The 13810-nt window shown below is 41.8% G+C and overlaps 1 protein-coding gene across 1 annotated transcript; it reads left to right on the forward strand.

Annotated features, from left to right (window-relative positions):
* Nucleotides 1–5473: 5473 nt before the first annotated feature.
* On the forward strand, nucleotides 5474–8606 carry LOC142259127 (uncharacterized). The gene has a single exon (XM_075331636.1). It carries the CDS (start codon nucleotides 5634–5636, stop codon nucleotides 6819–6821), a length of 1188 nt encoding a protein of 395 aa, XP_075187751.1. The 5' UTR covers nucleotides 5474–5633; the 3' UTR covers nucleotides 6822–8606.
* Nucleotides 8607–13810: the final 5204 nt, after the last annotated feature.

Below are 13810 nucleotides of genomic sequence, written 5' to 3' on the forward strand. Positions count from 1 at the left end.
TAATTGGTCCAACTATAGATGTAATACTTTCATTAGGGCACATTATCCTGACCAAGGAAGGTTGAATCTAGATCTTAACTTGAGATCAGCACATAACCAAAAAACATCTGCTACAGATTGTCTGTGGTTATTTTTCCAGATATTAAACGAGACGGAGGATACTTACATAACGTATTTTTCGTTTTATAAGACGCACATGATTATAAGACGTAACCCCAAATTTGGTGAAGGAATAGAGAATTTAATAAATGGGGTCCATCTTATAATGCCAGTATCCGTCTAACAAATCATATAGGTTATATGTCCCTCATAGCCCCCCGTCCTAAAATTAGCCCCATTAATCTGGATATGGCCACCTTATATTGACTATAGCCCCCTTGTGCTGGCACACGTCCCCCAGTGATGCCACATGTCCCTTATGCCTGGCACACGACCACTGTGGCTGGCACACGACCACTGTGGCTGGCACACGGCCCCCAGTGATGCTACATGTCCCCTATGGCTGGCATATGTCCTCTATGGCTGGCGCATGGCCCCCTGTGGCTGGCACACATCCTCTATGGCTGGCACACGGCCCCCTGTGGCTGGCACACGTCCTCTGTGGCTGGCACACGGCCCCCTATTGCTGCACATCGCCCACTGTGGCTGGCACACAGCCCCCTATTGCTGCACATGGCCCACTGTGGCTGGCATACATCACCCTGTGTTAGATATCGCCCCCATGCTGCTGCTTATAGTAAAATAAACTCTTTCCTTACCTTCTCCAGCACTGTCCTCCCTCGTGTCTCCCTCCGTGTGGTTGAGCTCCGGCCTCCTGCACTTCCTGGTTCTCAGTGCTGGTCATGTGATCGGTACAGCAGAGTGACATCTCTGCGTGCCTGATCACAGCAGCAGGAGGGAGACCGGGGAGACACGCTGGAGGAGGTTAGTAAAGCGTTTTTTATTTTACTATGGGCAGCAGCATGGGGGCCACATCTAACACAGGAGGGCATGTGCGATAAAAGGGGAGCACATGCACATATAATATGTGCCGCTCCCGCAGCCCTTCACCGCGGTGCCGTTTCAGCACCACGATGATGGACAGCGGCTCTGCATATTATATGAGCAGGAGATCTAATGCTGCAGCCGTCACCAGCTCACCAGCCTCCCTCAGCCACCACCACCGCTCCAGAGTGGCCCCCACCTCCCCTGGAACCTGCAGTATATAATCCGTATATTCAGATTATAAGACACACCACCTACTTTCCCCCAAAATTTGGGGGAACAAAAGTGCGTCTTATGAAGTGAAAAATACGGTAGTTACATAGTTACTTAGGTTGAAAAAAGACCTAGGTCCATCTAGTTCAACCTTCCTCAACCAGTTCTACATTTGGTCACTAAGTCATTTATAACCAACAATGTTGTGTCTACTGAGGAAATCATCCAGCCCTTTTTTAAAAGCTGTTATAGTATCTGCCATTACTACCTCTTGTGGTAGGGCATTCCACAGTCTGACTGCTCTAACTGTAAAGAACCCTTTCCTATTTAGCTGCCGGGATCGCTTTTCTTCCACTCGCAGTGTTTGCCCCCTGGTCCGTAGTATTGTCTTTGGAAGAAATGTCATGTGCCAGTCCTTTATATTGACCACACATGTATTTATACAAATAAATGAGATCTACTCTGAGACGTCTTTTTTTCTCAGCTAAACATATCTAACTTTTTCAACCTGTCATCATATGGGAGACCTTCCATTCCTTGTAATAGTCTAGTTGCCCGCCTTTGAACTGACTAACTTCTGAATGTCCTTTTTAAAATGTGGAGCCCAAAACTAGATCCCATATTCCAGATGTGGCCTTACAGGTGATTTATAGAGGAGTAACAATACGTTGGGATCACGGGATCTAATCTCTATTTTTATACACCCTAAAATCTTGTTTGCTTTAGTAGCTGCTGCTTGGCATTGAGTGCAGCTGCTCAGCTTATTTTTAATGAGAATACCCAAGTCCTTCTCCTGTTCTGTAGTCCCGAGTTTACTTCCATTTAATGTATACGCAGTTATAGGATTACTCCATCCTAGGTGCATTACTTTACATTTATCAACATTAAATCTCATTTGCCAAGTATCTGCCCATTCTGACATCTTATCCAGATCTTTTTGTAATATTGTACTATATAGATAAGTTTATAATATCCTACATAGTTTGGTGTCATCAGTAAAGACTGACACTTTACTATCAATCCCATCCACAAGGTCATTAATAAAGATATTAAAAAGAATCAGTCCTAGCACAGATCCCTGCGGCACCCCACTGCTGACTATAGCTCATTTAGAGAAAGTACCATTTATGACTACTCTTTGTTTCCTATCTTGTAGCCAACGCCTTACCCAGTTGCATATAGTTTCCCCTAGTTCTTGCTTCTGGAGCTTTAGTTTAAGGCTATTATGTGGTACAGTATCAAATGCCTTTGCAAAGTCTAAAAAAAATAACATCAGCTGCATTACCAATATCCAGGTTTGCACTTCCCCCCTCATAGAACCCCAACATGTTGGTTAGATATGACTTAGCTTTCATGAATCCATGCTTTTTTTGAGTTATTATATTATTTTTGCAATATATTTTTGTATGTCATCCCTTAAAATGCCCTCAAAAACGTTGCACACTACTGATGTCAGACTTACTGGACGGTAGTTGCCTGGATCCAGCCTCTTACCTTTCTTAAATATCGGTACCACATCAGCAATCCTCCAATCCTGAGGAACCAACCCTGTTAGAAAGCGAGTCTAAAAAGATGAGATACAGCAGTCTGTTGATTACGGAGCTCAATTCCCTCAATATTCGTAGATGATGCCATCTGGCCCTGGGGATTTGTCACTGTTTAATTTACTCAGACGCAGGCATACTTCTTCTTGTGTTAAATTAATTATATCGGGTGGTGAACTTTGATTTTTCACTTGGTACAGTCAGTTCCTTGGTGAACACTGATGAGAAATAACTATTTAATATCTCAGTCTTTTGTTTGTCCTGTATAACTAACTAGTTATTATATTTTAAATGGCCGATACTATCCTTTGTTTTCCTTTTGGCATTAATGTATTTATAAAAGATTTTGGGATTTATTTTAGATCCTTGGCGATTTTTGTTTCAGTAGCTAATTTTGATTGCTTGATGTCTTTTTTACATTTCCTATTGATATCTTTATACTTCTGAAATGCTATTTCTGTATTCTCAGCCTTTAAGATTTTAAACGCCCTTTGTTTGTTTTATTATACTTTGTACAGTCTTATTTATCCAAAGTGGTTTCTTTTTATTCCTGGACATTTTATTACCAGAGGGTATACGTTTTTTACAGGACTCTAGTAGTATATCCTTAAACTTACCCCATTTATGTTCAGTATCCCCAGTTACCATGACTTTGTCCCAATCTACACATTTAAGCTCTTCCCTTAATTTGTTGAAATCAGCTTTCCTAAAATTCCAGGTTTCAGCATTTCCCCTTTGAAATGTTCTATTGAATATTACATTGAAGCTTACCATATTATGATCGCTGGTGCCCAAGTGCTCCCGGACCTGTAGATCTGAAATTGTATCCGGTCTATTTGACAGGACCAGATCTAGCAAATTATCTCCCCTGGTCGATTCATCTACCATCTGAAAGAAGAAATGGTCTTAATTGTAGATAAGAACTTACAGCTTTTCGCACAACCAGTAGATTCTATGTCCCACTGTATGTCTGGATAGTTGAAATCCCCCATAATAAGAACCTGATTATTATTATTAGCTGCCTTTTCAATTTGTTGCAGCATTTCACCCTCTATTTGTTCAGGTATGTTAGGAGGCTTATAGCAACTCCAATTAGAATTTTTCCATTATTCCCCTCCCCATGTACATTTACCCATACGGACTCTACATTGTTGCAGTTCCCCCCCAATGTCATCATTCAACACAGGTTTTAGGTGACATTGGGGTGAACTGCAACAATATAGAGTCCGTATGGGTAAATGTACATGGGGAGGGGAATAATGGAAAGATTCTAATTTTGGTTGGTGTAAGTCTATCCAGGGCCACCTCGTGAACCTTGGTGATCTGCTCTTGATAAAGAGCCAAAGCGTGATGAGGCTTCATGTGAACAGTTTGTGACGCTGATTCAGAGAAGCCTTCTGAGATCATGGGTGGAATGGCAGCCGCTCTCTGCTTCAGTTGTTTCAGGTCCATCGGTATCTGAGATGTGACGTTAACTCGCGTGTCACTGCCAGTGCTCAGCAGACTGGACCATGGAGACATTAACCTGATGTGATGGCTTCTTTCAAAACTTTTCCCGATATTAGAGAGTCCATAGCTGGCATTTTGTATTAAGGAAAATCACTGAATATATTCATATATGAGTCAGTAGGAAACAATAACATTCATAAATATATTAGGCTACATCAACTAAACCACATATTTGGGTCTGTGATATGGCTGAATTAAGTATTTCAGGTTAGTCAATTCATACCCTCAACAACAGAAGCTGACGTCACTGGAGCAGATCCCAGATAAGATGTGACACATTTGCAGAAGACTTGATGTGACAGAACAGCAGAAAACCAGAGCAGGAGAAAGTCCCATAAAGGGACTCCATTTTGGAAAGTATAGCCTTCAGTGACGCAGTGGATGTTGGAGTGAAAATTGCAAATACAGTATATCACAAAGGTTAATACACCCCTCATTTTTTTGTAAATATTTAATTGTATATTTTCATGGGACAACACTGACGATCTGACACTTTGATGCAATGCACAGTAGTCAGTGTACAGCTTGTATAACAGTGTAATTTTGGTGTGTCCTTTAAATGACTTAACACACTTCCATTAATGTCAAAACTGCTGACAACAAACATGAGTACACCTCTAAGTGAAATTGCCAAACTGTGCTCAAAATGACAATATTTCATGTGGTCACCATTACTTCCCAGCACTGCCTTAATTCTCTTGTGCATGGAGTTCACTAGAACGTCACAGGAGCCGCTGTATCCTCTTCCATGATGATATCACAGATCTGGTGAATGTTAGAGACTTTCTGCTCCTCCACCTTCCATTTGAGGAGACCCCACAGATGCTCAATAGGGTTCAGGTCTGGAGACATGCTTGACCAGTCCAGCACCTTTAACCTCAGTTTGTTTAGCAATGCAGTGGTCGTCTTGGAGGTGTGTTTGGCGTCGTTATAATGTTGGAATACTCTGTTTTGCCATTGACAGATGATGGAACTGAGTGGGGGCTTGTTTTTGTGGGAGAGGAAGTTTATATTGGTATCATATTCACCTACATAACATTTTAGGTGGTGTACCATACTCTACTGGTTCATGCCATGAGGTCTTCTATTAGACTGTGAGCTGTTATTGTCTTAGCAAATAATTCTATTTTACTACATAACTTGCTGTTTCTATAGACGTTTTAAGTAGAAATGTTTAAAAATATTAATTTCAAGCATATTTTATGAAAAAAATAACAGATTTTATTCCTAGCAGATGACTGTACCACGAGACTAGTGGGACAACTGACATCTTCAATTTATAAATCAGATGACTTTGAGATCACACAAGATTCAACTAAAGCAAATGCCATTATTCCAGATATCCCATCTTTCTTTCACAGCAAAGATCTATCATCTGATTCTATGAAACAGGTCCTCTCTTCTGAATCATTACAGACTACTAAAATTAATAAAAGTCACAAAAGAGGCATTAGAAAACCAACTGATCTTAAAGAAAAGGAGCCAATTTCACAATTAAAAAATGGAAATAGTTTTCCTCCAGAAACATCATTTGTAAAACATCAAAAAATTCACACAGTGGAGAAGAGATTTTCTTGTTCCATTTGTAAGAAATATTTTAATCATAAATCAAACCTTGTACAACATCAGAGAACTCACACAGGGGAGAAGCCATATTCATGTTCAGAATGTGGGAAATGTTTTAACCTGAAATCAAATCTTGTTACACATAAAAGTACTCATACAGGGGAGAAGCCATATTCATGTTCAGAATGTGGGAAATGTTTTACACAGAAATCAAAACTTGTTATACATCAAAGAACTCACACAGGAGAGAAGCCATTTTCATGTTCAGAATGTGGGAAATGTTTTATCCGGAAATCACATCTTGTTACACATCAAAGAACTCACACAGGTGAGAAGCCATTTTCATGTTCAGAATGTGGGAAATGTTTTATCCGGAAATCACATCTTGTTATACATCAAAGAACTCACACAGGTGAGAAGCCTTTTTCATGTTCAGAATGCGAGAAAAGTTTTAGCCACAAATTAAGTCTTGTTAGCCATGAGATAATTCATACTGGGGAGAAGTCATATTCATGTTCAGAATGTGGAAAATGTTTTAACCGGAAATCAAGTCTTGTTACACATCAAAGAACTCATACGGGGGAGAAGTCATATTCATGTTCAGAATGCGGGAAAGGTTTTAGCCACAAATTAAGTCTTGTTAGTCATGAGATAATTCATACTGGGGAGAAGCCATATTCATGTTCAGAATGTGGAAAATGTTTTAACTGGAAATCAAGTCTTGTTACACATCAAAGAACTCATACGGGGGAGAAGTCATATTCATGTTCAGAATGTGGAAAATGTTTTAACCAGAAATCAAGTCTTGTTACACATCAAAGAACTCATACGGGGCAGAAACCTTTTTCATGTTCAGAATGTGGGAGATGTTTTAACACCAAATCAGATCTAATTAGACATCAGAGAACTCACACAGGGGAAAAGACGTTTTCATGTGTAGAATGTGGGAAATGTTTTGCAAGTAGATCAACTCTTCTTTATCACCAGAGCAGTCACAGAGAGTAGAAGCATTTTTCATGTTCAGAATGTGGGAAATGTTTTCCCCAGAAATTGCATCTTATTAGACACCAAATAACTCACACAGGGGAGAAGCCTTTTTCATGTTCAGAATGTTTTAAACACAAGTGGAACTTTCTTAAACATCAAAAATCCCACACAGGGAGTATCCATTATCATACCTAGAATGGGAAAAATGAAAACAAGGAAACTCATATTTTCTTGACCATCAATAATAACTTGCACAGGGACAAAATAAATATTTTATTGACAGATTGTCCAAAAATCACATAACAGACAGTCGTATAATTAAATGAGGAAGGGAAATTACTTTGGAACTTACCATATTTTTTGGACTATAAGATGCACTTCTAACAAAAACTTTTCAGTCATAGGATCAATCACATACCCTGTAAGGGACTGTAAAATGGGGTGATGTGTACACAGTGTGTGTGTGTGTATATAACTGTATATACAGTGAAGATCACAATTTTCTAAAAGTTGCGATCACTGTGTAGTACTACGTGATTATATGCTAATATGAGGAAATTCACAGTATTTTAAACTTATTTCATAAATTGTTTTTTTTCAAAAGCACATAAAAATGTAAATGAAATAAATGTAAATAAACACTGATCAAAATTACAGAACACTTTCAGATACCTGCAAGTTATTGGTGTTAATCTGGCACCTAGTGCTAATTTCCTTAATTATCTGACAAACCCTGTTGGCAGCCTAACTTTTCAGTTTGCACTGACTTTGCAGAAATGGTCTGCCATTACAAAGTGATTGAAACACACCGGCAGCAGGTTATCCATATGAAGGCCTAAGGGGTAACCCTAACAGCCCTAGCAAGAGAATTTGGTTGTTGCAAGTCTGTGATTTGGAGAATATTGCATCTTTACAACATCACGAACTCTTTCAATTCCCCAAAGAAGACTGGTCGCTCTCGCAAGAGAGGACAGGATAATGTGGGGAATATCCATGGGTAATTGTTTCAGCACTGCAGCTGGAATTGCTCGCCAGTTCAGCACCAAACAGGGTAAGGATCTGTCTCGTCATACAATGTCACGATGTTTAAGAGCATTTGGATTGAAAGCCCACTCTGCAGTGACCAAACCTCTCATTAGCAGAAAGAATCAAAAGGCTGAACTCACCTTTTGTGAGGAGCATGTTGTGTGGACAGAGAAGAAGTGCTCCATAGATAGCGATGAAAGCAAATTTAATTTATTTGGGTCCGATGGGAAACATTATGTTCGTCAACGAACTGGAGAAAGACTAAACCCAAAGTGTGTTAAGAAGTCAGTGAATGGTGGTGGAGGACGTGTCATGGTTTGAGGAATGTTTTCTGCAGCAGGATTTGGACCTCTCATACAGCTACATGGAAGAGTGAATGTAAGTGTGTATCAGAACCTTCTTCAACAACACGTGGTTCATTTCCTTGCGTTCATCCCTCAATCATCCAGCAGTTTTCATGCAGGACAATGCCCCCTGTCATACAACAAATTGGGTAAAGCAGTTCCTTGAAACAGAAAACATTGAAACAATGAAATACTTGCCCAGTGTCCTGATCTAAACCCAATAGAAAAGCTCTGGAACATCCTTGGTGACAAAGTTATTACATTGTTTCTGAAAAAAGCGAGTCATCAGACATTGTTCTCTAATTTTGATCTCCATTGTATTTAGTAGAGCTGTATGTAAATGTGCTTATGTAGCAGAACTGAGCGTGCATATACTGTCCATGCAGCAGTGTTGTGTGTAAATAAATTTACAACTTTTATTTTCTATATATAATGAAATATAAATTGCTTTTGTTTTTTAACCCCTTTACGCCCAAGGGCGTACCGGTACGTCCTTGGTCGCCTATCTCCAGTTACTGCGGGCTCTGGTGGTGAGCCCGAGGAAATCTCTGCATATGTTTGGGTATCAGGTGTAGGTATCAGGCTCAGGTGTATCGGAGATCCACCCGCACCTGTTAACCCTTTTAGATAGCGCTGTAAAACACTGACAGCACGACTTAAATGGCCGCAGTGGGGATTGTGCCATTTCCCACCACCATCGGCTGTCCCGTGACATGATCACGGTGCGCCAATGTGTTTCCATGGTAGCGCGGGGTCAGCTGATGACCCCTGAAACTGCCATGGTAAACTTCCTGGGAGAGCCGACAGATCTCCAGCACTCACAGGAAGCAGCATTTCTGAAATGCTTAGGAAATCGGACTATGCAGTGATAACGTCCCCTAGGGGACTAGGAAAATAAATAAAAAATGTTAATAAAAAGTTTTTAAAAAATAATAGGAAGAAAAAAAATAACAAAAAAAACTAAAAATTCAAATGACCCTCCTGAAAATAAAACAGTTAATAAAAATAAAAAAAACTACGCATATTTGGTATCAAGAAAAAAGAGAACAAGAGTTTCTATAGAAGAAATTGTACAAAAAATGTTCTTATAAAGAAGGTGAACATCCATTTAGTCTAAAAACATATTAAAACACCAGGACCATGCCCCGAGATAGATAGACACCACTTAGGGACTCATGAAACTAATTACATTTTATGATTGTACAGATGGCACAATCATCATAATATCAGAATATAGTATCTCCATAGTGGACTATAACTAGGTACAACATGAAGTCAGATCCACTCAAAAAGCTTAAAGCATACAGAGATGTAATACTGGAGTAGGGCATGCAAAAGTGGCGGTGGTAAAGCTGAATTCGGTAACAGGTCACAGGAAATGGAACCTCGAAACGCCCAACGCACGTTTTGATACATCGGTTTTCAATCTTCATCAGGGGACAGGTGCCTCTAATCTTTAAGTGCTGTCTATCTATCTCGGGGCATTGTCCTGGTGTTTTAATATGTTTTTAGACTAAATGGATGTTCACCTTCTTCATAATAATTTTTTTTGAACAATTTTAGCACTATAAAACTCTTGTTCTCTTTTCTCTTAATACCATGGTTCTGAGTTTGTGCTGTATGTGGGGATTTAGCAGAATCCATGCCCACATCCAAATTTGTATGGTGTTATGGAGTTTTTTGCTCAAATATTTGGTATCGCTACGTTCAGAAATGCCTGATCAATCAAACTATAAAACTAGTTAATATGATTAGTACACGGCGTGGCGAGAAAAAAAATTCCAAACACCAAAAATTGTGAGGGGGGTTTTATTTCCACAAACAGGCGATCAAAACATAGCATGTGCACAAAAATGATTTAATTAAAAACGCCAGCTCAAGACGCAAAAAAAGCCATCACAGACCCAGATCCCAAAAAATGAGAACGCAACGGGGCTCGGAAAATGGTGACAAAGGCACAACTTCTGAATTTTTTAACCCCTTAGATAAAAGTAAGACTGTGTGTACATGTAGCAGATTTTTTTTCTGCAGAAAAAGCATGTCTTGGCAGAAAGAAGCTGCTGAAAAAAGCCCCGTGTGCACAGCACTTCAGGAGTCTCATAGACTTTGCTGGGAAGCTTTTTCCTTGCAGTATTGATTAAAATCTGAAAGGAAAAAAGCATGAAAAAAGCAACGTGTGCACAGAGCCTATGTTTGGTATCTACAAACTCGTACCGACCTGAGGCTTCACACCAACATGTCAGTTTTACCATATAGTGAACACTGAGAAAAAAGACTCCAAAACCAATAGCGCAACTACACTTTTTTTCTGCAATTTCACCGCACTTGGATTTTTCCCACCATTTTTCAGTGCACTATATGGTAAAAATAACGATTTCATTCAAAACTACAACTCGTCCTGTAAAACACAAGACCTCATATGGCAAGATTGATGGAAAAATAAAAAAGTTATGGCTCTTGGAAGAAGGAGAGGAAAAAATTGCCTGGGGGTGAAGGGGCTATTCACTAAGGTAATGGTGACAAAACAGTTCACATTGTAAGTGAAGACCACGGAGTGAGGACACTAGATAATGATATCAGGCACCAGGAGCGGTTTACAAGTGTTGCAGTGGCGTAACTAGAGTTTGATGTGCCATGGTGCAAAATTTGGACCGGGGCCCCCCCTCCACGTACACCGACACTTATGGGTACTTTGCACGTTGCGATATTGCACCTGCGATATCGTCGGGGTCAAATCGAAAGTGACTCACATCCGGCGCCGGTAACGATGTCGCAACGTGTAAAGCCTAGGAGAGAAGATGAACGAGCGTGAAACAGTCAAAAATCGTTGGTGATCTGTGTCACATCGTTCATTTTCATTATGTTGGTGCGTCCGCAGGTACGATGTTGTTTGTCGTTCCTGCAGCTCCACACATCGCTGTGTGTGTGAAGCCGCAGGAGCGACAAACATCTCCTTACCTGCGCCTGGCGTCCACTGGCAAGGCGGAAGGGAGAAGGAGGGCGGGATGTTTACATCCCGCTCATCTCCGACTCTCCGCTGCTATTGGCCAGCCGCTTTGTGACGTCGCTGTGACGCTGAACGCACCTCCCCCTTGAAGGAGGGATTGTTCGGCAGTCACAGCGACGTCACCAACCAGGTAAGTGCGTGTCCAGCTGCCGTAATGATAATGTTCGCTATGGCAGCTCACACTACATATCGCATGTGCGACGGGGGCGGGGGCTATCGCGCTCGGCATTGCTAGCATCGGCTAGCGATGTCGCAGCTTGCAAAGTACCCCTTAGGGTACGGGATAGTGACACTGACACTCGGAGTACAGGATAATGATGCTGACACTTGGCTCTAAAGGCCGCTTTACAAGCTGCGATCTCGCTAGCAAGATCACTAGCGTGCGTACCGCCCCCATCGTTTGTGCGACACGGACAAATCGCTGCCCGTGGCGCACAAAATCGCGTGGACCCGTCACACTACTTACATGCCTAGCGACGTCGCTGTGACCGGCGAACCGCCTCCTTTCCAAGGGGGCGGTTCGTGCGGCGTCACAGCGACGTCACTAAGTGGCCGCCCAATAGAAGTGGAGGGGCGGAAATGGGCAGGATGTAACATCCCGCCCACCTCCTTCCTTCCTCATTGCCGGCGGCCGCAGGTAAGGTGAGGTTCCTCGTTCCTGCGGTGTCACACATAGCGATGTGTGCTGCTTCAGGAATGACGAACAACATCGTACCTGCAGCAGCAACGATAATTGGGAATAGGGGGGCATGTCACCGATTAGCGATTTTGAACGTTTTTGCGACGATTCAAAATCGCTCATAGGTTTCACACGCAATGACATCGCTAACGCGGCCGGATGTCCGTCACAAATTCCGTGACCCCAACGACATCGCTTTAGCGATGTTGTAGCGTGTAAAGCGGCTTTTACCCTCAGCACCCAGGTTTCCCATGATCTGAAATCCCTCTATCAGCACTAAGCTTTGCCATGTTCTGATATCCATCTGGTCCTTGGCACCCAGCTTTCTCATGCTCTGCTATACATCATTCCCTCAGCACCCAGTTTTCCCATATCAGAGCATGGGAAAGCTGGATGCTGAGAGATGTACATTAGAGCATGGGAAAGCTGGGTGCTGAGGGTAAGAGCCTTTTTACCTCAGCACAAAACATTCCCATCCCATACTTGTATCTTTATCCTCCCTCGTATATAGTTCTCCAAATACAATAATGGTCCCCACATAGCCTTCCATATAGTATAAAGGGTCCCACATAACCCTTCATATATTGGAATGCACCTCCATAGTCCTCCATGTATTATAATGAATTTCCCATAGTTCTCCATGTATTATAATTCACCCCATATTTCTCCATATATTATACTGCACCACAGTCCTCAATGTTTTATAACACACCTCCATAGTCCTCTATGTATAAAGTAGCCTCCATAGTCCTCCATATATTATAATGTAGCCCCCATAGTCCTACAGTGCCTACAAGTAGTATTCAACCCCCTGAAGATTTAGCAGGTTTACACATTCGGAATTAACTTGGCATTGTGACATTTGGACTGTAGATCAGCCTGGAAGTGTGAAATGCACTGCAGCAAAAAAGAATGTTATTTCTTTTTTTATTTTTTTTTTTTTAAATTGTCAAAAGTTTATTCAGAGAGTCATTTATTATTCAACCCCTCAAACCACAAGAATTCTGTTTGGTTCCCCTAAAGTATTAAGAAGTATTTCAGGCACAAAGAACAATGAGCTTCACATGTTTGGATTAATTATCTCTTTTTCCAGCCTTTTCTGACTAATTAAGACCCTCCCCAAACTTGTGAACAGCACTCATACTTGGTCAACATGGGAAAGACAAAGGAGCATTCCAAGGCCATCAGAGACAAGATCGTGGAGGGTCACAAGGCTGGCAAGGGGTACAAAACCCTTTCCAAGGAGTTGGGCCTACCTGTCTCCACTGTTGGGAGCATCATCCGGAAGTGGAAGGCTTATGGAACTACTGTTAGCCTTCCATGGCCTGGACAGCCTTTGAAAGTTTCCACCCGTGCCGAGGCCAGGCTTGTCCGAAGAGTCAAGGCTAACCCAAGGACAACAAGGAAGGAGCTCCGGGAAAATCTCATGGCAGTGGGGACATTGGTTTCAGTCAATACCATAAGTAACGTACTCCACCGCAATGGTCTCCGTTCCAGACGAGCCCGTAAGGTACCTTTACTTTCAAAGCGTCATGTCAAGGCTCGTCTACAGTTTCCTCATGATCACTTGGAGGACTCTGAGACAGACTGGTTCAAGGTTCTCTGGTCTGATGAGACCAAGATCGAAATCTTTGGTGCCAACCACACAAGTGACGTTTAGAGACTGGATGGCACTGCATACGACCCCAAGAATACCATCCCTACAGTCAAGCATGGTGGTGGCAGCATCATGCTGTGGGGCTGTTTCTCAGCCAAGGGGCCTGGCCATCTGGTCCGCATCCATGGGAAGATGGATAGCACGGCCTACCTGTAGCTTTTGGCCAAGAACCTCCGCTCCTCCATCAAGGATCTTAAGATGGGTCATCATTTCATCTTCCAACAAGACAACGACCCAAAGCACACAGCCAAGAAAACCAAGGCCTGGTTCAAGAGGGAAAAAATAAAGGTGTTG

Source organism: Anomaloglossus baeobatrachus, assembly GCF_048569485.1.
Source record: "Anomaloglossus baeobatrachus isolate aAnoBae1 chromosome 5 unlocalized genomic scaffold, aAnoBae1.hap1 SUPER_5_unloc_27, whole genome shotgun sequence".
Taxonomy (NCBI): Eukaryota; Metazoa; Chordata; class Amphibia; order Anura; family Aromobatidae; genus Anomaloglossus; species Anomaloglossus baeobatrachus.